The sequence below is a fragment of the Castor canadensis genome, chromosome 13, assembly GCF_047511655.1.
Source record: "Castor canadensis chromosome 13, mCasCan1.hap1v2, whole genome shotgun sequence".
Lineage (NCBI taxonomy): Eukaryota > Metazoa > Chordata > Mammalia > Rodentia > Castoridae > Castor > Castor canadensis.
In genome coordinates this window covers 45,200,611-45,225,099 of record NC_133398.1, presented here as the reverse complement: position 1 = coordinate 45,225,099, position 24,489 = coordinate 45,200,611, and the positions used below count along the sequence as shown (strand labels likewise).

The following is a 24,489-nucleotide window of genomic DNA, read 5'->3' as shown; positions in this document are numbered from 1 at the left end:
ATTCTGGAAGACTGAATTAAACCACACCACTCTTCTAGATGTTGGAGAATTAAACTGAGCATCATATCTGAATTGCAGAGAGAAGAATGAAATGGAATCAACCCTTCAGGCTAATGGAGGGAGGAAGAGATGAGTAACATTTCTGGGTAATTATGCTTGTTTGTGGATAATGGGGCAAAGGATGAAACTTAGCTTTTTTCTGAATGACTGAGGTAGTCAGCCCAGAAAAGGCAGCAAGATAGCATCTTCAGTCCACAAGCAATAGCCCACAGGAGAAGGTGTGAGCAATGAAGGCTTCCTGTGTGGCCATCAAGCAGAAAGGAAGCTTGCATGGGGGGAGGTACGTGTTCTGGAATTTGTTTTGAGGCCTTCTATTACTGCCCCAGATGACTTGAGGCCAGTGGACCTCACAAAGCCTTAACTGCTTTGTTCTTAAGACAGAGCACATTTGTGATTCTCTCAGGTTTTCACAGTGACACAGATGCAAAGCCAACATCTTCTTTGAACTGCCCAGATGAAAGGACTGAGGAAATCAACTTGGGGATGCTGAGAGTGGGACTATTTTAGAATTATGAAATGACAGAACCAGAAGAGAAATTAGTCACATCCAGTCTAAATACTTCATTCTACAATTGAGGAAGCAGGACTAGGGATGGGAAATGACTTGCCTGAGACCTCACAGGCAGATCATAGCAAAGCTAAGGCTAGACCCCAGAATGTCTCACTGCTAGATTGGTCCTTTACAATGCCAAACCTAAAGCCATCTTACAGGAATAAAGAACACTTTTTGGCAGAAGTCTTTGACATAAATCAAAAGCAAAATAGAAAGGTGAAAAGAAACGGCTGGAGCTCCATACAGATACAGCAATACTATGAAACAGGCCACACTGAGGGGAGGGCACATATGAGAGGGGGAGGGTGAAAGAGGGAAGTAAAGAAAGTGACTATGGTTGGTGTACTGTCTATAAAAGAATGGACATAGAATTTTTAAACCTATTGAAACCATCATAAGAAGAGGACTAAGGTAGAAGAAAAATAGAGATGAATCAATTCGAGTTATCATACATATATACATAGAAATGTCACCAGGAAACTCCTTGTGGAGCTATCTTAAACAAACAAAAATGTCATTTTTTTCTTTTACAAAATTGGAGAACAGGAGGGCAGAACAGGTTCTGCAGAGGGGTGGCGGGTGGTGGTGGGGGAGGGAGGAAGGTGTAGGAGGGTGAATATAATGTAAATACTGTGTACACATGTATGTAAATGGAAGAATGAGACCTGTTGAATGTGTTCCAAGAATTAGGGGAGGAGGGGAAAAAGAATGTTGGGGGTTTGTGAATTCAGGTGTGATATATTTGATATATTGCAAGAACTTTTGCAAATGCCACATCTAATAAAAAACTTTAGTCAACTAGGCACAATATCAGATTTTTTTAACATGTTTTTAAACTTCATTTAATACTTTCAAAACATCAGTGAAAAGCCAGGCATGATGGTGTACGCCTGTAACCCAGCATTTATTTGTGAGGTTGTGGCAGAAGGACTGAATTCCAGGCTAGTAGGGGCTACATAGTGGGACCCTGATTCAAAACAAACAAAACCCACAAAGGAGATATTATTGTTATTTTATAGCTGCTAAATTGAGGCTCGATGAGATTAAGTAACTGTTTCAAACATAGATGGTTGAATCAGTATTTGACTTCAGGTGTGCTTGAAAATAGAGCTTGGAGGTCTCTTGCCCCCCAGGCTAGAAGTGTTAATTGGCCCTCAAGATCATCCCTGGTGTGATTAAAACATGGGGAAGAAATTAATCAGGACTAAAAGCATCTGCCTCTTCCTGTAGTGGGTGGGAAAGGCATAGACAATTTTTCCTCAGATGTGAAGGAGGGTGACGAACAGTTATCTACTTCATTCTGAAGTCAGTTCATGCTGTGAAGAAATCGACCCTGTAGATAACTTTAGGGTCTCTGAGCTCACTGTAGCTATTAGTCCATTGGCTATTTTCCTTTTGACCCTTGACTCTCTGCTCTTATGGATAGAATTTTTATCTGAACTTAATCACTTTGGTTTAGTTTTTACACAGATTATTTTTTAAACTGTCATATACAATCTGCTTCTGAAACACTGTTGATCAGTAACTATGAAATTCTTCACATTATTAAAATCTTCCTATGCCAAGATCTTCATGAAATTAGATCACCGTCAGATGAAATGTTAATAAAAATTAAAGCTATAGCCAGTAGCATGCGAATGTTTGGGCTCATGGCCAGCAAATAGGCCATCTGTGTGAAGGAAAACAGGCTAACAGTTTTGGGCTGTAGTCTCTGGAGGCAATGTTGAGTGTTGACCTCACCAGGGCTCACTCAAATTAATTGCCTTCCAGGTTGTGTTTTCTTATCACGCAAACTTTTCCCAATTCAAACCATGTGGGTGAAAAGGAGAAAACAAAAGCAAAACTGCTCCCCATGCCCAAAACACCCTTTGGTCAGGGTTCCCAGGAGGACTCAGGAGAGTTGTTAGAAGTCTGAGAAGGGCTGGTCTTCATCGCATACCATACATAGGTGGAGGGCTTGTTATTCTCAGTTCCCCGCCCGTGAGAGGATACCCCTATTGTTTCTGAAAATGCTGACCAGGACCATACTTCCAACAAAAATTCCTCTATCCCTGCAACTGCAGCAGAGGCAGGAGCAGAAGCAACAGATAAGTGTTTTGATGAATTGCAAGATGGATAGGGCTTGCAGTGCCCCCAGCCCTGCTGATACCAAATGCCTTTAAGATACAGCCTTTCCCATCCTAATCTACAAAGGAAACAGGAAAAAGGAACTTAAAACTCCCTGTGCTCAGACAGAAATGAGACTGTTACAGCCTGCTTCTGTGCTGTTCCTTCTTGCCTCTGACTTGTAAACAAGAGCTAGTAGAACATTGGAATGGAAAGTCACAAAGCTCTGGGTTTTTAAAGGATCCTTGGGACCTCATGCACATCTGTGGACGCTGGATGGAGAGATTTGGGGAATCATGGACTCCTTAGCCGGCTTAGTTCTCTATGGAGTCAGCTTGCTCCTTTCTGGTAAGGTTTGGCTTTTTTTTTAACTTCACATTTTTAAAAACAGTGTTAGTAACTGGTAGGCTCTCTCAAAAAATTTGAGTGCTCATTTTCAAGGGGTGGCCATGGCATAAGCACTGTTTCTTTATGACTCACCAGTCAATAAATGTAAAGGTTGAAATTCAAAGTCCCTGTGGCATGAACTGATTTTTCTAGGGGGTGATTGCCTCCTGTGTTGCCATAGACTCTCTGAGGACTGATGAAGTCACCTTATTTGAAAACATCTTCTACTATTGTGCATTATTTTCTTTCTCCTCATTCTGGAGTGCTTTCTTATTAAAAAAAATCAGACTAAAACCAGGTTTTACCTGTTTCAAAGAAAATGAAATTTGTGCTATCATGGGGCTCACTTAAGGCAATATATAGATTGTTAAATAAGAACCAAAATGCTTTTCTATAAAGATTTCATATCTTGATCTTATTTCAATCAAAGTGGTCAAATTCTGGGCTTTTTGCTTTAGCTGATAGCTGGGGTCAGGGAAATTTGGGTTATATAATTTTTGTTTCATTTAAAAAATGTCTAACATATAGAAATCCGCAGTGTTTTTTTAGCCCAATGGAGCTAAAATTTAGCCAAAGTACCAAGATACTGGGCACAGATTAGGGAACCCTTGGTGCTGTTAAGGAATGGTTGGCTAGATGAACTTGGGCTTGGTGTGGGTATTGCACAGACTCTTGAGATCGTGGCATGTTCTTGGAGCTCCTCAGCCTTGTGACACAGACTGACAGCATCAAAACCTGAACTTCAGATCACAATTATATTATCATAACCGCTGGTCTCTTCCCTTTGATTTGAAAACATTCTAATTGTTATAAGGAAAATTGCACTGATATTGGAAATGAATTTGGGAAAATTTACTGAACTTAATGGTGTGGGGTATACTAATGGAATTCATGCCAAACATTCTTAAGTATTTGCTATATTATTTTTATGTTTCTGTGTTTATTCTATTTAATATTCAAAAAATTAAATTAATACAATAATAGAATTGCCTTTAATAGTTTTTGCAGTTCTTCTATTTGCTTTCAACCACCAATGTTTTAAAGATTTAATAATATTTTTAAGAGTAAGAACAAATTGCTGAAAATGAGATTATCTTAGATGGTTTTTGGTATTGTTTATACTAATATAGAAATTATGTTGATTTCTCCAATAATGTGTACCTTTAAGCAATTATGATTCCCCATTTTTGGCTTGGTTTCTAATGGTGATATTTATCAGTGACATGAAATCTGGAACCGATTCTAGACAGGGATTATGGTAATGCAGCTCAGGTGTCTGCAGTTGCTCTTACATACCTTTTGGTTTAAATAATATACGTGTTCTCTCTCACACACAAATGTTTGACTTCATTATTTTCCTTGAAGTGACTGTGTTATAGCACTTGGCAATACAGGCTTAGAAAAGCTGTCATGAAATCAAATCAAAAGGTTATGTAGCCAAAATAATTACTATGTCTAGACTTTAGTTCTTTGGAGGGAATAAACAGCCCTGACTTTAAGAAAGGACCAAGGAGGGGGAGAATGTCACTCTCTTAATAGAAAGAGTGATTTTTAGCAAGGTTAGTTTCTGGGGTAGGTCTGGTGTATTAAATCTGAACTTGAATTCTCCATCTAAGCCTCCATGAAAACAAATGCTTAGACTTGGGCACTGCAGCAGTAAGAATCCAGCTTTCTCTTGTCTACAGCCATAGGAGCTCATTCTCCAAGCCAAACTCCACTGGTGGTAGACTACGGTAATGGAGCAAAGAACTTACGGCTTCTTATGGTTTCCAGGTTTCTCTCTCTAGTCTAGTATGTGGTTTCATGCTCCTTTTTTTTTTTTTTGAACAAACAGAACATTTGCCTTATTAAAAGTGGGTCTGAGTGGTGGAGATGCAGACTCATAAGCAGTTAGAAGTATGTGGCTTTCAGAAGCTTCCCCTCAAACTCTCCTAGATTTTGGTGCTTCTTCCCTAATCCCCCAAGTGAGAACCATTGCCAATTGCAGTTTACAAACAAGTTCTCATAAATGTATTACCTTTTTTCTACTCCTTCATCCTCACCAAATCAGGCTGCTTGCTCTGAAGCATTGAATATATATAAAAAACATAAAATCACTCTCTGGTTTATCATACAGTGAGATATACGACCAACTCCTTTATGCAACGGGGAATTTCTAGTCTCATGTCTTCATATCTCTTTCCTGTATCATCTGACATTTTAAACAACTGATTCAGATAGCAGAGACCTTGTGTGAAGTGCCAGAGGAAATGCAGTTATTAGGTTAGGAAAATGGGCCCAGAAAGAATCTGCTCATTCTTGGTCTTGGAAGGCTTGAGTCAAATCTGAGTGGTCAAGATTGGAGATTTAGAAGCTGGGATCAGGGCTGGGGATACAATTCAGTGGTTATTTGCCTAGCATGCCTAAGGATCTGGGTTCAATCCCCAGTACCTCAAAAAAAAAAATCTAGAAGAGGGGATCAAGGACATCCCTTGAAATTATTTTCAAACAGAAGAGCTTTGCTTTCTTCACAGATGCTTCCTTCTAAGCATGATCTTTGTTGGGAGATCTCAGTACTGCTCTTTCAGCCCTGCCCTGGGAGAGCTCCTGGAAGAGCTTGTTTCTTCTAAGACATTTCTCTAGGAGGAAAGGTCATCCAAGACTATGTTGTGTCCTCTGGGGCACTTAGATGGATGGGTTGTGAATTCTTCTAAAGTTATTAATTTGTCTCCTATGGCTCTACCCCTTAAAAGATACGTCTGTGATTATGTCACCTGATTATTCTCTGTAGATGGCTGGTTGGTTAGCACACAGTATTAAGATACAAGTAGATTTTTTTAGGCAAGGAACCCAAATAGATAAATGTTATGTTCCATGTTTGGGATCAAAAAACAAATTATGTATGTTCAGTGGGTATGTTCACATCCAGCTTTTGGTGATACAAAGGATTCATGACAGCCAGCACATGTTCTGCTTGTTGAAAGGTATTGCAAACTATTGTGTTGCATTAAGCAAAAGTATAAAGGCCAAATCAGAAATGCTAAGCACTTTAATCAACTGCTTAGAGCAATTCATTAAACACTGAAGACCCTGAAAAATTTGATAATAAACTTACTAAACAAGCTGAAGGGATTAAAAAGCATGTATTATGAAGTCACAGACCTGGGATTATGACATCAAAGCCCAAACTGGATAACCTTAATAAATTACTCAATTTCTCAAAGCCGCATTCTATAGATGAGAATACCCATTTCTCAGGGTTGTTATAAGGATCATATATGAACTGCTTTGCCAATAAGAACACTCTTTTAAATGAAGCCTGTATAGTTATAGAAATGTTGCTACTAGGACCACTATGCTTGTTAAGACTGATCTAATCTTTTCCAGGATGAAACAAGTCTCTTACTCACAGACACAGTTTCCTTCTACAAGATCTCAACATAATCCAGTCACTCAAATGTTGTGCTGGCTACCCCTAATAAGCCAGAATATCTCACCTATTATCCAGTGCCTCCCCTCACCTATCCATTTGTCCCTGCTTGTGACCAGGCTCATCTATACATTCTCTCCTTTTGACTCTTGCTCATACTTTTACATCTGTTTGGAAATGGCATTTTTTTTTTCTCCACTCTGCAAACACAATTGAACTTAACCTGCCTGGACCAACTCTATGTTTTTCCCCTGATTTTGTGCAGACCATGCAGGCTGTGTCTTTGAGCTTTATACATAGATTTTAGCCCAGTTAGCTTCTAAAATCTTTGACAACACATGTTCTTTTCTATCCTTATTAGTGCATGCATTTATTGTTTAGTAATTTTTATTGAATGGAGTTTAATAGTTGTGGTAAGGAAATGCTGGTATTCCACAGCAGACCTGAAAGAAAAAGAGGATAGAATAGAAAGGATCTCAGCTGTGTTGAAATAATTATAATAGCTCCATTTCATATACTTCCCAAGTAAGTTTAGCTTATGTGAAATATTTCATGTAAAGAAAGTCAAAAGAAAATTTCTTTATTCCATTTGGTGTGAATCATAAAGGAAACCCACAGAAAGTGTTTAGCTAGGACTTTACTTAATCTTAGGTATTACATAATTGTTGAATATTACCTGTAACATATGTATAGTTTTTATTCAATAGACATTCCCTAGGTTTTTCACTCATTCATTTATTCATTAATTATTTTAATCAACAGTGACTTATTAAGGACTTACTTTGGGACATGTACTGTACTGGAAAGTAGGAATACAAAAAAGGGCAAGTCATTTCTTCTTTATTTGCTCATATTTTAGTGGCAAAAATGGCTATGCACAGATGAATTGTAAGCTTTTATGATAAAATATATAATGAGGCACTGTGCAAAATAGAAGTATTTATGAAATTTGAACTTTTCAAGGACTACAAAAATTTTATTAGATCCAATGATACAAAGTGCAACCACAACATTTAAAGTAAGCATAAACTTTTTTTTTTGCAGTGCTCAGGATTGACCCGAGGACTTCACATATGCTAGGCAAGCACTCTGTCACTGAGCTATAACCCCAACTCTTAAATATTTAGCCAGGTGCAATGCTGTACAGGATGTAGCTCAGTGGTAGAGCACTTGCCTAGCATGTGCGAGGGCCTTGGTTTGATCCCAACATCACAAAAATAAATAAATATTTAAGTATCTAAAACTTAAATGTCACCTTCATTAATTGCTAAATTTCATGCAAAGGAATTGACATTTGAAAATAATTTTTAGGTTGAATTTTTCTTATTTTGCAAGAACACCTAAGCAGTAGTGAAATTGTGGAAAATCACAGCCAATTATAGTTATGAGCTATGTATGGCTAAGTGATTTTGAAACCAAAAAAAAAAGAAAAGGGAAGCAATAACTTCCCATTAGAGGGTGCAACTATAAGAAGAGTGGGTTAAAAAAAAAGAAGAAGGCTGAGTAGTAAAATAGAAGGCAAGCTAGAGGATATTGGATAAAGTTAGAATGTAGGATGGAGTATTGAATTAAGGTTGTAGTCAGATCAGGAAGGGCCTATAGGCCATTTTAAATACTTGTACCTCATTCTGTACATATCGAAATTTATCAGGATGTTTGTCATATCATATCTGATTTATGACTCAGAAAATTCACTCTAATTATAGTATGGAGGATGAATTTCGGTTACAGAGACTGTAGCCAATTTGGCTTCTCAACATTTCAGGGAATGAACAGAGAGAAAGATTTAGAAGAAAATGCAGAGTTGGTGATTGTTGCATAGAGGAGGTTGAGAGAGAGGGAAGAGAATAATCATTGTTTCAGCATTCACTTTGGATAACGGTGGCACTGTTGAGCATGCTAGGAAACACAGAAGGAACTGGTAGGAGATGAGCTGGGATGGAGCAAATAATGATTTTCTACATGTTCTGGGATTTTTGGTGGGGCAGTACTGGAGTTTGAACTCAGGGCACTGTGTTTGCTAAGCAGGTGCTCTACCACTTGAGCTACTCCACCAGCCCTGATTTTGTACATGTTGACTTTGACATTACATGTAGAGAGAAATTTAGCTGAATCGGGCTCTCTAGATTTGAAACCCCACAGAGGGGATTGGGCAAGGGATTGGGACATAGAAATCTTGGCTTTATGGTAAGTGAGTCCAGGAGCATAGATATAAACCAAGATTTAAGTGAAGGGAAGAGAAATAGGAGATAACTAAGTATGTGATGAAGAAGCAGCAGTCAGGGAATTGGGAGGAGGAGCAAAACCAATCAGATTTCTTTCCTGGGATTTTATCTTTTCTTTTTTGATGCTGGGGATCAAGCCCAGGGTCTCACATCTTCCAGGCAAGTGCTCTGCCACTGAGCTTCATCTCAGTCTGCTTTCCTTGGATTCTAAAGAATTTGATGTTGTGGTAGTCACAGAAGGAGAGAATTTTAAGAAGAGGAGAGTAAGATGAAAGCATGAGGGTGACATCCTCCAGGCCTAGCATGGGACATCAGTCTGCAGATGTGTGATTGTACAGACAGCCAGCTGCCCTGGCGGCATTACTGAACCTGAGATGGGAGGGGTGTCAGAAGATCAGCTGGCGTCAGTCCCAGCCTTCAGGAAAGGGAATGTCTAAAGTTGCCTCCCTTATTTCTGGAATTTTAAACTGATAACCCAATTCCCACCAGTCTGGCCAGACTCTTCCTTAATTCACACTACATGTGCAGAATGATTTTTAAATCTAGCTGGGCTTGCTTCCCTCTACACCACCCCACGGCCTCTCTTTGTCCCTTCAGGAGTCTGGGATTGCAAGTATATGATACTCTGGAAAAGGCAAAGCAGAAACCATCTTTCTCCCTGTGTTCCTTCCCCAAGGCTGTGGGAGCAGATGTGAAGATGGGGATCTTCCAGATGGGCAGAGAGTCCTGACTCTTTTGCCACATGTATCTATAAGGGGGAGTGCATTCCCATTGCCTGGTATTTTAATGTCTAACATGAAGGGCGGGGGACAAAGACAGGGAAGAATTTAAGTACCTGCCATAGGAGCCAGTCAGGTACCCAGCTGTGGGGTTTTGTTGGTGGCTGCTCTTTGCTTGCTTCTTGTCACAAGCCCTTGTCCAGGGTTTGACCAGTAAGGTGTGTGTGGTGGTCACACCCATCTCAGCAGATCTGTCAGCTTTCCCGCTTTTGTTAGAGGGTGATATCATGCTTCCTGGGGGGAGCACTGGAAGACAATGCTGGGCCACTTTCCTCCAGATACAATAGGCGGAGTCAGGAAGGCAGTATTGACATTGCTGGGGCCAGGGAGGCACTCACTGCTCTGTGGTCATCAGATGGTGAACCAGCTTAACCTTGGCACACAGGGCCTGGCTTGTGCAAGGCGTCTGGCTGCAGAGCCAAAGGGGACTCCACCCTGGGGACAGAAGTGCTTTAGACATCTGGGAATCTAGGGATGGGCTTCAAATAATGATTCCTGTGTCAAAACAAGCAAAAAACAATAATTGTACCAGTAATCACAAAATGACTACTACAGATTGAATGCCTCTAATAATGCCAAGTGTTATTATGAATTTTAATATCTCACAGCAACCTTGTTCAATAGGTTTAAATTCACTTAAATAGATGGGGTAACCAAGGCTCACAAAGGTTAAGCAACTTGCCCAAAGTTAAACTGTAATGGGGATCCATTATTTGGAAATGCCTACCATTCCTATTTTTCAAAGACTGTCATGTGATTCTGATGAGACTGCTTGCTATTCACTGATCATAAAATGTCCCATCCATCTAATGATGGCAACTGGTTCACATCCAAAGGGCTATTTAGACTCTTTTCCTAGGAATTTATGAGGATTTTGAAAGCAAGATGTTCTCATTCTTCCCTGAAGACACTATATGCCTGAAGCTACCAGCTTGCCTGGTTACTTGAAGGAAGGAAACTGGTATTTAGTGAGAATGAGCCCCAAAACACAGAACAGAACCATGACAGCCACTGTGATTATATCTGATTCCTGGGTGAAGTGGTTTGTGGTCAGAGGCCTCTCCCTGCCTCTTCCAGTTATGTGGGCCAGTTTTTTTTTTTTTTATCTGCTTAAGCTATTTTGAGTTGATTTCTGGCTCTTAAAAGTGAAAGCATCTTGAAAACCACATGTCTTGAGTTAAACCAAAGAATAACCTGAACCCAAATCCTGGACTCTTTAAAACAGTCATCTTTTAACTGATGTTTCATAGTCACCTCAGGCTAGATCCTAGACAATGAGGCTAACAGCACTGATTCATGTGGTTTTGGGAAGAGTTAAGAGAAACTATGTAAAAATACTTAGTACAGTGTTGGTACAGGGAAAGCTCTCAATAAAAATCAGATGTTCTTAATCATTTGTTTTATACACAAAACTGGACCCTCTTTTGTTGCCTTGTGCTTGTCCTTTCACTGTGTCTCCATCCTTGAGGGCAGGAAACTCATAGTCTGTGTGGGGGGAGACTCCCGGGCTTTCTTTGGAACTTTAAGGCTGGCTTTGAATCAGGAATAAGGAGAAGTTTGTTTTGGGGCTCTTGCTAAAAATCTGCATTTTCAGATATGGATTTCTTCCTGCGTCTCAACCAGCTAGCAAGATGGGGCTCCCTACTTTTTTCTCTTGCCAGTCTCTAATTTCCTCTTTCACTGGGTCTTGACTGAACAGAGGCTTTAGGATGACTTGTCATTTGTAGGTCCTCACCTATTATTCCAAACCTATTGCTTTCTAGTTCTTGACAATGTCTAAGTGGAATCTGCTTCACTCTGATTAAGCTTGTTATTGGAATTTTTGATTCAAGGTTAGGGGGAGAGAGAGAGAGAGAAAGACAGACTGACTTTGCTCCCATTCACCATCAGTCTTCTAAATCCTCCTTCCCTTAGTCTGAATTCTTTGTGTTCATACTCCTTGCATCTGGAAAGCACTTACTAGTCTTCTGGAGTGAATTTAAATATACTCTTTGTGGATCCCAGTTCAGAATCAAAGAGGAGAGTGGTGATGGCACTTGGTGGTTGTCAGCAGATTTTCAGGTAGCAATTTGTACCTACTGCACCAGTCTCTTGTAACTCAGTCCCTCATGCTATGTTGGAGGTGTTGTCCAGTTATACTGGGCTCTTTGAGTTTCCCAATAATTACTTTCAAGCATTCATGCCTTTGTATAGGTGGTCTCCTCTACTCGAAATGCCTCTTCACCTGCCTGATGTATCCATCATTGGGGGATTAGCTTACGTACCATTCCTTCCAAGAAGTCAGCATTGACCTACTAGCATGAGTTAGAGCTTTCCCTCAGCCTGAGGCAAAAATACATCTTGAAACAAAGGCATAAGTATAGGTAATTTGCCTGGGACGTGATCCAGAGACTGAGGGTGAGGGACTTGGGGGAATGAAACTGTGCAAGGATACATGATCAAGTTAGACACTGCCACAGAATCCCAGTCCTCCATATTGTCTGAAGAGCCTTAGGAAATGACACCCAGAAGTGTTGATCTGGGAACAAGAGGAGATGTATTCATTGCTGTCCTTCTCCTTTTAAAAGGTTAGGTAGTTGTAAGAACATAGTAGTTACTACAGATGAGGTTGTAAGATGTGCTTGAGTGGGCTCTGAGTGAGATACTTTGAGATTGCTCCCATACCTACTCAAAGTTTAGAGATGGCCTCTGCAGGAGCAGCTGGAACTAGAGCTGGGATGGGTGTGGGGGGAAAGGTTCACATTGGTGTCCAAGAGATGTCAGATACAGGTATCCTGTGCTTGCCTCCATTATACAACTTAGAACATTAAATTACAATTTACAGCTTAGTTAGTTTTGCCCACTGGGCTATGAGCTGTCTTCGTTATTTCACTATTCTTGGCACCAGGCATGCATAGTACACCAGTGCTGGCAGAGAAGTGCTTTAATAAACAACTTTGCTTCAGATTAAGTGTTCCGAGCCAGTGCTTCTCTAAATGTGTTATATATGCTCTTCTGGGCTGCAAGATGATTTTTATGCAGTGCTTAGAAGAGAATTTAATTGCAATATCTATTGGTCTATATATACATATATATATGTGTGTATATATATACATATATATATACCTTTTATAGATAGATATCAACCATGTGATTACAAGGATATTGCTCAATATGAGGCTAAGAAAAAAGTTCAGTTAATTAAAAAAATAGGTAGGTAGCATGTAGCCTCAGTAAGAATCACAAAAGTGATTGAATGTAGCTAACCACATGAGTTGGCCATTTTAGTTCTGTCCTTTTTAGAACCATGTATGTATAAGTATATCCAAATAAATAATGTAAAATGCAGCTTGGGCAGGTAACTAATGTAATACTAGTGACACAAACAAGTGGAACAGAGTCTTTGCGATCACAGTGTCTCAGGACTGTCTTGGGCTTTAACCTTGCTTCTCCCAGGAAACCTGGAAAGTGGATATTTGTTAATAAAACTACAGATAAGACCTAATTTGCACCTTGGTCACTGTGAGCATCTCTCAGAAAATATATAGGAGTCAGTCAGGAAACCTGTGAGTAAAGGATTGGATTGGTTAGTTTTATTCATTCATTCAAGCTAACGTTTGTTGAGTCCTTTCTATATATTGGGAATCTGCTAGGAATTGGTTCAAAGTTGAGAGGGATCCAGCTTCAAGCAGCCTGCAGTCTGTGAGTGAAAAGCCCTGTTCTAATCGAAGCAGATGGAAGCATAGGGGATGTAGTGAGTACTCCTGGGAGAGCACAGGGGTCTCTCACCAGGAGAAGGGCAAATAGGATTAATCCTTTTGGAAAATCAGAAGTAAAAGTGGGGAGGAGAGACTTTCGAGGCAGAGGGAAAAGCTTGAAAAATGTGGGGAAAAAAGCTCAAGAAACGTTTTTGCAGTTGTTTGTGTGGTTACACTGTCAGATACATTGAAAGGAGGCGGCAGGAAGTAGGGCTGGTGAAATAGGTTGAGAAGGTAATTTGACTTGAATGGCAGGGACAGAGACCTTATGCAGGAGCCTTTAGGATGTAGCATGAAGCTTTAACAACTACATCAAGGGATGATGTGGGCAGAGGAAGAGGAAACACAGGGTCCTGAGAGGATGAGCCAAGGGAGGAGAGAGTTTCAACCACATCAGAAGTTGTAGAGGCGGAAAGACTAGAAAAGTTGGATATTAGGTGCCATTGCAAAACATTTTTAGAGACTGGGCAGGGCTCGGATTGAGGAGTAAGTAGGAAGTAAGGGAAATGGGACAGTTGAGCATAAATTGCCTTCTGAGAGCTATCTCCTCTCCTGCCAGGTTCCTATTTCTGTGTACTTTTATGTAAGCTTACATAAAGAGCCAGCTGGTAGGGGAAGTGGTCAGGTCCTTCTCTCTGCTCTCATTGGCTTAGGGTGCTAGGAAGATATGCAGGGTTTAAAGGAAGTAGGTAGAGACCTCTTCCATCACAAATACACTCCATTTCCCCAAACATGGTCCCCAAATTACCTGAAATAAGGAATTATTTTAGGTTCCTAAATACACTGTAAAGGGGTGGATGTTTTCAAGGGGACACACACTATTACCTAGAAAAGCAGAATTGTAGAATGGTTAGACCTAAAAGATTGTGTGGATCAACATTTCTGAAATGTCTTCACAGAATACCAATTCCAAGAAAACTATAGAATCCTTTAAATATTTTTTTGTTTATTAATTACTGTCATTTTTTTAAAGATATAGGGTCTTTCTATGTTTCCCTGACTGACCCAAACTTCTGGGCCAAGAGATCGTCCTGCCTCAGCCTCTGAACAGCTGGAACTATAGGTGTGAACTACTATACCTGGAAAATTCTTTTTCTTTTTTTTTTGGTGGGACTGGGATTTGAACTCAATGGAAAACATCCCCCTCCTTTTTTTTTTTAGATAAAAATAGATCATGTACAGTTAATGTTCTGCATCTTAAGAAATTCTGATTCAATTCAACCTGCTCATTTTATGGGTGCTAACAGTGAGGCCCAGAGAGTTCAGCTTTTTGCTTATTTCAGCTTATTAGAGGCTAAGTTTCTTCCATTTAAGGGATTGTGGAAGGTGATGTAAACTAGAGCTTGGTGTAGGCACTGTGGATTCACACTGAGCTTGCAGCCCAGCTTGCATTGATTAGCTTTGCCCTATAACAAACTACTTCCACAACTCAGTGGTTAAGTCACTATTTATGATTACTCATGTGCCTTTCAGTTATTTGAGATTTGGCACAGCTGGCAGCTCTTGGTCAGTCAGCAGCAGCTGGGGCAGCGCTGCTTCCTGCTGCAGGTGTGTGGCTTGTCTGGATGGCGCTGCTTACCTATCCTCCTGGGACTCACAGATTACCCTGAGCATTTGTTTTCTTTGTGATGTTAGAAGTTCAAAAGGGCTGAGATGTAACAAATAAATGAATGAGGTTTTTTAAGGCCTGGGCTCAGAAATAGCATACTGTTAAGTTGAAACTCAAGGACTGAAAGTACATTTGGCTACAAAGAGGTCGAAGCAAGAATGTGGATGCAAAGGCTGATGAACTGGGGCCAACAATTCAACGTCCTATAACCACTATTAGCTTTGTTTGGTAGTATGATACTTGGGTTCTTCTGTAAAACATGCATCATAATAGTACTGACCTCATAGACTTGGGGGATAAGAATGAGTTAATTCATATAAACCATTTGGAACAAAGCTTAAATTTAGAAAACATCAAATAAATGTTAGTATTGTCACTAATTTTACATCTCGTCATTATCACCCATGCATGAAGGGGGCTTCACTGTGGGAAGGATCGGCTTTACAAAGTAGCCTAGTGTCAGCCTGATTTCCACCAGCAGAAGGACTTGAAGGAGTGACTTTCTGAAACACCCCAAATCATTCATTTATAATTTCCTTTTCTCTCTCTTGTAAAGTGCCTCATAATCACAGACTTGAGGCTTCCTGCAGCATGGGCTTTCTCTGTATTGCCTGGTCCTCCCAGGCCCCTCTATCCTGAGCATCTCACACCCAGAGTGAGCACTGCTTTCCACACAAACCACCTGCCAAGAGATGTGGAACTGGAGCCAGAAACACACAACAGCTGCAGAAGCTCAGCCACATTTGGGGGCCTGTGGTAATCTCCTAATAGGCCTGGACACTGAGTGACCAAAGAGAATATCATCCATCAGCAAAGTATGATTCCAACATGAGTAATGCATGAGTCCTGACAGCTGCTTCTGGAATCAAACAAAAGACAGTGATGTTGCCGTCCAGTGGGGGATAAATCACTTTTGAGTGCATCAGTTCTCCCATTATGGCTAAGGAGAGCCAGTGACTCAGGCTACCTTCTTTAGGAGCCCCCTTTCTCTCTCCCATAGATCACTTTCTAATGAAACTCATGCTTATAACACTTACCAAGCCCACCTTTTCACCTTATGGCCTGATAGTTAAGAAGACAGACTATGGGCAGATAAATCTGGGATGTAAGCCCCATTAAACAATGTGATAGCTGTGTGACCTTGGACAAGTCGCTTCTCCTCTATGTAGAATGGGGATAATGATGTTATCTAAAGAGCTGTGATGATTACATGATAAGAAGCACGTCAAATGCCTAGCAAAATATAGATTCATAACAATTACTCAATATTAGCTGGAATTTTGCCTGTATCCTCCTGTGCAATGAGGGTAATTGCTCCTAAGAGTGCCACGTCTCCAAGAATCTGCAGACCATAGTTTCCCCTTATTTGTGGTTTTGCACTCTGCAGCTTCAATTACCTTTGGTTTTTACCTCAGGCCAAAAATATTATACAGAGAAGTCCAGAAATAAATAATTGATAAGTTTTAAATTGCCCACTATTCTGACATAAAATCTTTTTCTGATCTCCTGTTCCATCCCACTTAGGATCTGAATCATTCCTTTGTCTGGCAATTCATGCTATGTGTTCTTCCTATCCATTAGTCACTTAAGTAGCCATCTTGGTTATCAGATTGATGGTCATGGCATAACAGTGTTTATGTTCAAGTGACCCTTATCTTAATAACATCTCCGAAGCACTAGGGTAGTGATGCTGGTGATTTGGAAATGCCAAAGAGAAGTCACAAATGAAGTAAGATCTTGACTGAATAAAGAAAGAAAAAATTTATGCTGAGGTTGCTAAGAATAGTAAGAATGAGTCTTCTATCTATTATATTATGAAGGAAAAAAAATTCATGCTAGTTTTCCTGTTGCATTCCAAACAGCAAAAGTTATGTACTCAGTATGTGGTAAGTGCTTAGTAACATGGAGAAGCCATTTAATTTGTGTTTGTACAGGAAAAAATGTAGCAAACCTATATAGGGTTTGATACATTCTGTGGCTTCAGGCATTCATTGGGGAATTTGGAATGAATCTCCCATGGATTAGGGATACTCCTGAAAATGCTATTCCATTAAGTCCCCTTTCAACACATCTCATTGCTTCCCAACCATTTCTATTCTACAAAAATCTTTTGAGCTCCTACTTGTGCCCAGAACTGGGTCAGATACTTTGCAGGATATAAATAGAAATAAAACACAGAGGTTGTTGTTAAGGAGGTTGCACTTGGGGTGTGAGTTGCAGCTGGAGGTTCAGTAGGTTGTTGGTGTTCATGGCAGTTATAGTTTGTAAGCCATGAACATGGGCCCGGTCTCCTGCAAGCTTCTTGTTACAACATTTTCATCAAACATAACCCTGTTTATATTGTTTCTGTTTAAAGGTAAATAATTTAACATATGTAGCCGATTCATTAACACTGAATTCAGGTCCTGCCTAGACAAAGCTTATCTAACACACATTTTTCTCCTATAGCACATAATAATTGCCTTTTTGTGCTTAGGAATGCTAGATAACACTTTAGCACTACTCTTGGGGACCAAGAGTAGTGAAATTGCCAGCACAAAAATGCAAAAAATGTGGCACTAAATACATTATGAAGATTCTTGTTTGTAGCATGAGAGCTGAGCACAAGGATGCCTGGTCCACCTCAGCTGGGAACTTGTACATCTGAAGAGTCTGTGCATGAGTTTAAATGCCTGGGAAATACTCACTGCCAGCATGGATTTTGAGATTACGAATAAATTTTAGATAGCAGGTACAGGATTCAGAAATAATAAGGATAGACTGTACATACAAATGACTATGCAACGCAGACTGCAATGAAATCTCCACCAACCACAGAGCTAGCACAGTGCAAGGCAGTACAGATGGGAGAAGTTGATTTAGCCTGGGGCAATCAGACTTCACTAACAAGGCATCTGAATTTTCTAACAGGAGACAGTACTGACAGAAGCATGAAGGGATGAAAAGTATGTGATCAGATGCAACCAGATTATGTAGTGAAACCCAAGTTTGACTGAATTCCCCAAAGCAGGTCTCTTTTTACAAACAAGACCCAACACTTTGAGATGCCAAACCGACACAATACATATCTGACTCCATAGTGCTAGTAACAAAAGTTTTGGTGAGTCAAAGAAGAAAATGTTTCTGTTGTACACCATATGAAACTGTACATCCACAAGAAACAACTTTGCATTCCTGTGACTATATTCCTCTCCAACTCCCAGCCTGCAGCATTCTTTTTCTTTCTTCTACTGCCTCTACTATTCCAGGAAATTCCACTTTTGCACATTCCCAGTTGCATAAACCACTCTGCAAAACAGAAACCAGGTTTTATCCAACCTCATCTCTTCTGGAAATCATAGCAGGAACCTGTACTATTACCGAGCATGGCTTTCAGTTTTTATTCCATTCTTCATTCTCTATTCTAAGTGGCTTATCCAAATATCCACCCAGTAAAATATTTTCTCCACATTTTTGCAAAAGCAATAAAGAGGTGGAAGGTCCCAGGTTACCACTTCCTGTCACTGCCCTGGCCAGCTCTTCCTCACAGCATAAATATTTTCTCATCTTCGAAGCACAATCTCTGGTTTCTGTAGTTTTTGAGGAGCTTAACCCAGGCCCTAGCCCAACAAGATATTCAATACATGATCAGATTTCCACTGAGCTCATAACAATGGGGAAAGAAGCATCTCTGTAATGTTTCCTTCCACAAAACTGATATGCAATCTTGGTTATTTTTTTTTATATATTTCACAGCAGGATTGCATAATTTTTATCCTGTGTGCACTAAACATTGCTTCCTTCCTTAATAATTCTTATCAAAACCCCCAAGGATATTGATTTTGATACTTAATAAAATAATTATGGCTTAATCAGAGAATAAATATATACTCTTTAGCAGGAAGAATATCTGAGAAAATTCTGAAAAAGAAGAGTATGTCATGAGAATAGCTCTACTAGCTCTTAAGACAGAGAACAATACTCTAAAAATGGTGGAGGGTGGTCCCAAGAGTTTGTATACATAGATCAATACAATAGAAAGGCCAGAACCAGACCTGAGTTTACATGAGAATTTAATATCTTATAAAGGACACACAAGTCAGTGGAGAAAGGAGTAGTAGTTCTAGGAAAACTGGTTTTCTGTTTGGAAAAAAGAATTGTTTAAAAAAGCCCATCTCTTATCACACACCAAAATAAATTCCAAATGTACTTAATGTAAAAAAGCAAGCCATCACAATAAGATTGAAGTGAATATATAGAGTGTTTTCATATGGAGAAAGACCTTTTAAATTTAAAAACAATAGAAGAAACCATAAAAATAAAAAAAAAAAACCTCAGTTAGCTATATAAATAAAACTATTAAACCATCAATAAGCAAAATTTAAAAGCTAAATGGAAAAATACCTGTAACAATATGGTAAATAAAATATTGAAATAACTTTTTAAAATTCTCATTGAAATTTATAGGGTAAAATAAAACATCAATAGAAAAAGAATAATTCACAAAAGGAAGAAGTATAAATGGCTAATAAGCATGTGAAAAAATTCACTCTAAAAGAAAATAAAATTGAATCAAAACAAGTCACCATTTTCCTATATCAGACCAGCAAAGATTAAAACCAAGTGAGAACGCTCAATAATATGCCCCCAGGGCTGGTGAGAGGTCCACTTATGCATTGCAGTTTTTTAGAGAGAACCTTGGCAGGGTAGAGCAAGAGCCTTTACAATGTTATGATAAGATTAAGTAAACATTCAGGATATGAAATTGTATTTGATTTCAACCTAGAAAAAACAATGTTGGTCTCTGCAGTTTGTCCAACATATTCTTTGGAAAAATGAAGGTTTTGTACCAAAATATTTGCAAGAGTTAAAATGTTCCTGTCTACACATTTCTTCTTATTGTGTTTGGATAAATCTAGTGTTGAAGAAATGATTTCACAATTAGAACAAATCTATTTTTACATAATTTATATTCAGAATGCTCTAAAATTCCATTGAATATGTTTTTTATGATCTTAGAGATACTCTGTGATTACTTTTATCAAGTCAGTGTCACCTAACATGCTCAAAAGTCTTTAAAATATCCAAAACTGAACAAATCAAGACTTGTTTTTAGGGTCATGAAGTAGCTGGAAATGTCCAAGGATTCCTGGTGTCAAAAGGGGAGTGCCATATACTGACTTGTTTGCTCTCTACTATCTTCCTCAGGAGCCACAGTCAGCTGAGTCTGAGTAAGGCAAGGACTGAAATCCATCACTTCCTTCCACAGTCTTCTACCACAGGTCCCTTTGTTACTACAATGGCCATGTGACATATCCTTCCTGAATGCCAGTGTCCTCAGTATTGCTACGTGTTTATACTGGTATCCAAATCAGTTAATAAAGCATGCTTTATCTTCCTGTAACTCTCCCATTAGACTGACTGCAGCCTTTCCTACGGGCCATGGCAGTGCTCTAGTGCCTACAAGACCGTATCTAGGTGCTGCACAGCTGGGGAGGGTGAAATCCAGCTGGGAGTCTCTGAGTCTGCACCATTTCAGTTATCAGATTTCACTTGGGGAAAGGATGCCTCTATTTCAATAAGAACACACTGGGAACTGCTGACAGCAATTGTAGGATTTACTCTGGCAAAGACAGCCCATAGCAGGAATGACAGATGGGTATCTTGCATGAGGAATTATTGGCTAAGACAGTAATAGCTTGAAATACAGGATCGAAACTGAAATAAAATATTGAGGCATGGAAAGTTGAGTTGCATCTTCCACTTACTGTAGACTGGAAACCATATAATCATGCCCATATATAAAGGATAATAGGTAATACTTTGATTGAAACTTTGACTGTTCTAGTAGAGGGACTATGTTTTAAGTCATGAACTTCACGAAATTGATTTTTGTCAGTAGTATGGTGAAGTGTGTTTGCTCTTAAAGCCATGTTTGGATGGATGAACTGTTACTGTATTAATATTAATATTGTATATACTTGGATTAGAGAGTTAACATGTCATCCACTCTGTGAGATTTATTGGCCAATATCTTAAAGATTTTTAGAAATGTGGGGACTCTGATGAATGCATATAGTTCTTTTCTTTTAAGTTGACATTTTGGTGTCAACTTAAACCTGACCTCATCCAAGTTTCAATTTCAATCACACACGATAGAGCAAAATTTTGGTCAACTTAAACCTTGACCTCAGCCAAGTTTCAATTTCAATCACACACGATAGAGCAAAATGTTGCCTTTCTTGAATACATTCTATCTTATATAATCTAAGCACTAAAATCAACTTAATATGTTTTTAAAAATTCCTTTAGAATTCAAATTAAGAGTATCAAAAATTATATTTGAAATCTAGGACTCTGGGGCTTCTGGAGTGGTTCAAGTGGTAAGAGTACCTGCCTAGGAATTGTAAGGACTTGAGTTTAAACCATAGTGCTACCAGAAAGGAAGAAAAAGAGGAAGGAAGGAAGAAAGGAAGGATGGAGGGAGGAGGGAGGAAAAGAAGGGAGGGAGGGATGGAAGGAATGAAGGAATGGAAGGAAGGAGGGAGGGAGGGAGGAAGGCAAGGAAGGGAGGGAATGAAGGGAGAGATGGAAGGAAGGAAGGAATGGAAGGAAGGAAGGAGGGAAGGGCAAAAAAAGAAAGGAAAGAAAGGAAGGAAAAAGAAAGAAAGAAATCTAGGGCTCTGGTTGATTACACATATTTTAAAATTCTGAATCCAGAGACTTTAGATTTCAGTTCCTAGAGCACATGGTTAAGTCTTGTTTTACAGTTGTGAACTGAGACTATTAATGTGTGACATGTTCGATATCATTAAATAATCTTCAAATTAAAACTTGTTTTAAGATCTACTAGAAGTAAGACCCACTTAACAATCAAATAAACAGAGAGAGTGGGAGCTTTAGGAACGCAGCTCAGAATGCCAAGACTTAGAAGGAACACACTTCAGAGATTTCAGGAACATATATGCTAGCTGTGACTCATTTCGAGCCCATATTTATATTGCTTCTCTGGATGTCACCACATGAAAAAGGGACAGAATGGGCATACGATAAAAATGTAAAAGGATTTTTGTCTTGAAGTACCATTATTGAGCTTGGAAGTATTCATTAGCTTACTCTTTGGAGCTCATTTCTCTGAATATAAGATAAATCATGCTGCCACATCATAAGCTTTTCCCTGGAGGACTTTGTAGGCAGGATGTTATCTCAGGGAGGTTTGGCTGTGACTATTTGTTGCAGGGGAGCAAACCCTATTTTTTCTCTTCATTGGCTTTACACATTTAGGGAATCATAAATTATCATCCTTTTTATCATCATAATCATTATAACCATTTATTGAATATTCCATTATTTGCCATGTATTCTTTTTTAATTGACACATAAAGTTGTACATATTTATGTGGTATTGGGTGACATTTTGATAAATGAATACCTTGTGTAGTGTACAAATCAAGGTAAGTGTATCTATTAAACATAATTTTTTATGATAAAAAATTCAAACTCCTTTTTCTCTAGTTTTTAAAAATATACAAAACATTATCACTATCAGTAGTCACCCTACTGTGTGAACAAACACCAGAACTTTCTCCTATCTAACTGTAACTGAGTACCCAGTTATCAACCTTTCCTCATTCCTTTGTTCCTCTATTCTCCCACTCAGACATGCCACACACTTAACACAGCATTCATAAGATCTGCCAAAGCCTTTTTCATGTGTAGGTACGTTTATCCATCCTCAGGGAAATGCATAGAGGTAAGGATTGTGACCTTCATTTTACAGATGCTGATCTGAGGCACAGAGGCTAACTTGTTTATTGCCTAACTTGTCAGTGGCAGATTTAGAATTCAAACTCAGGACAGCTTGATTTCCTGCATTGCAATCATGCTCAGCGATGCTAAGCTTCCCATGATGCCCCACCCAGGCATCTGGAGCTGAGAAGACTGTGGGTATGTCTCCATGATGAAGGCTGTAATGTAAATCCAAGGCTTAGTGTGCAGAAGAAAGCCTCTTCTTTCTGAAGAGGTCAGTTTTTAAAAAAATGTTTATCTTTTTATTCTCTGTGTACAATATCACCATCTAGAGATAGCCACTGTTAACATTTTCTAGATAAGATTGAATTTTATATCTCTCCCTGTGGAGTTCAAATGCCCTCTGCAAGATTTCCCTTGTGAATTCCCAGGGCACTTACATTCTCATGGTTTCTCTGACACTGATCTCTGGCTTCAGTTTTGATTTAGTTATACACTCCCTTAATCACTCCTTCCTGTGCCAGTCTGTTCAGCTTGGTGTTAATCCAGATAAACAACTCAGTCTTTAACATCAATTAAAAATAAAAATAGGAACAATTGTTCCACACAGACATAAGCAGATTCAGAGGGATATAGGCATAAACATAGAGACACTGACAAGGCATTTGTGAACGTGACACATTAAATTGATAAAACAAAGATGCAGTTTATACTGGGCAGGGCAAGGCAAACAATGTCACATGAAATATTAGACAGCCATATTTGTTAAAGTCCTTCTGCTGCCTTTTTATTGTATTGTTTGGCTTTTCTCTTTCCTTCTGTTTCCTTTTGTGAAATGAGAATTTTTGATAGATGTTATATTAAATTTATGCATTAATTTAGGCAGAGTTTTCATCTTTCCAACATTTTACCTTCCTATTTAAGAACACAAAACATCTCTCCCTGTCTTTAAACTTTATCTTTTGACAAAACTTCATAGATAATTTCAAATAGATACTGTACATTTTACGTTGATTCTTAAGTCATATATATTAATCCAATAGTAGTATACTAAAGTGTCCTTGCCTTCTGGATAAACCCATAGTGTCTATAGAAGAGAAATCATTTAATAGTTGCTGATTTGCTAGCATTTGGGATTTTTGCCTTTTTTCATAAGTGAGACAGAGTGGCTTTATTTTTTTTTCAGCTATTGGTTTTAGGTTTGGTAACAGGACTGTGCTAGCTTAAAAGACCTGGTAGATTTCTACATTTAAAAAATGGTCTCAAGTTACATAAACTCATTAGCAAAACCAGCTGGCCCTTTGAATTTTGATAATATAATTTAGGATTTTTGCTTTTTGAATTTAACTTTAGGAATTTACATTTGCTTAATAAAATCATTTGACATATATTTTAAATTTTATTAGATGAGAATTATATGTAGAATTTTTTGTGATTGCTGTTGAGAACCACAGCAGAGATTTTACCTTTTTTGCTCTAAATGTTAGCAAAACAGATTTCAGAAGCTTGCTACTATGCAGTCTATCCATACCAAAGACCATCTCACAATTCTCATTTTTCTCTTTATTTAGCTTTATTTTTTTCTCTCTGCTTTTTTTGAGTCTTACTAGTTCTTTTAAAATGGTTTCTTGTCAGTGTTCTTGGTTTATTTATAATAATAAGAAAAAATATTTAAAACTGTAACTTTGTCTATAAAAGCAATTTTGGACTCACAGAAGTTTCAAAAGTAGAGTTCTTACATTTTATTTTCTAGAAACCCTGTCTCTTAACTTTTGATCTTTTCTGAGAATTAATAATTATTAAGGGCTGGAGGAATGGCTCAAGTGGTAAAGTGCCTGCCAAGTAAGCACAAAGCCCTGAGTTCAAACCCCAGTACCACCACCAAAAAAAAAATTA

General features: G+C 38.8%; 1 protein-coding gene across 4 annotated transcripts in view; it reads left to right on the top strand.

The window, feature by feature from the left end:
• Window positions 1-2,525: 2,525 nt before the first annotated feature.
• Window positions 2,526-24,489, top strand: part of Tek (TEK receptor tyrosine kinase) — a 111,937-nt gene continuing 89,973 nt past the window's right edge. For 2 of the 4 annotated variants that reach the window (XM_074051681.1, XM_074051679.1), the window contains exon 1: window positions 2,528-3,067. In XM_074051681.1, coding sequence (XP_073907782.1) covers window positions 3,016-3,067 — 52 coding nt within the window. In that variant the 5' untranslated portion in view covers window positions 2,528-3,015. Of the gene's footprint in view, window positions 3,068-24,489 lie in introns of all 4 variants that reach the window. The other 2 variants (XM_074051680.1, XM_074051678.1) reach the window with 2 other exon arrangements.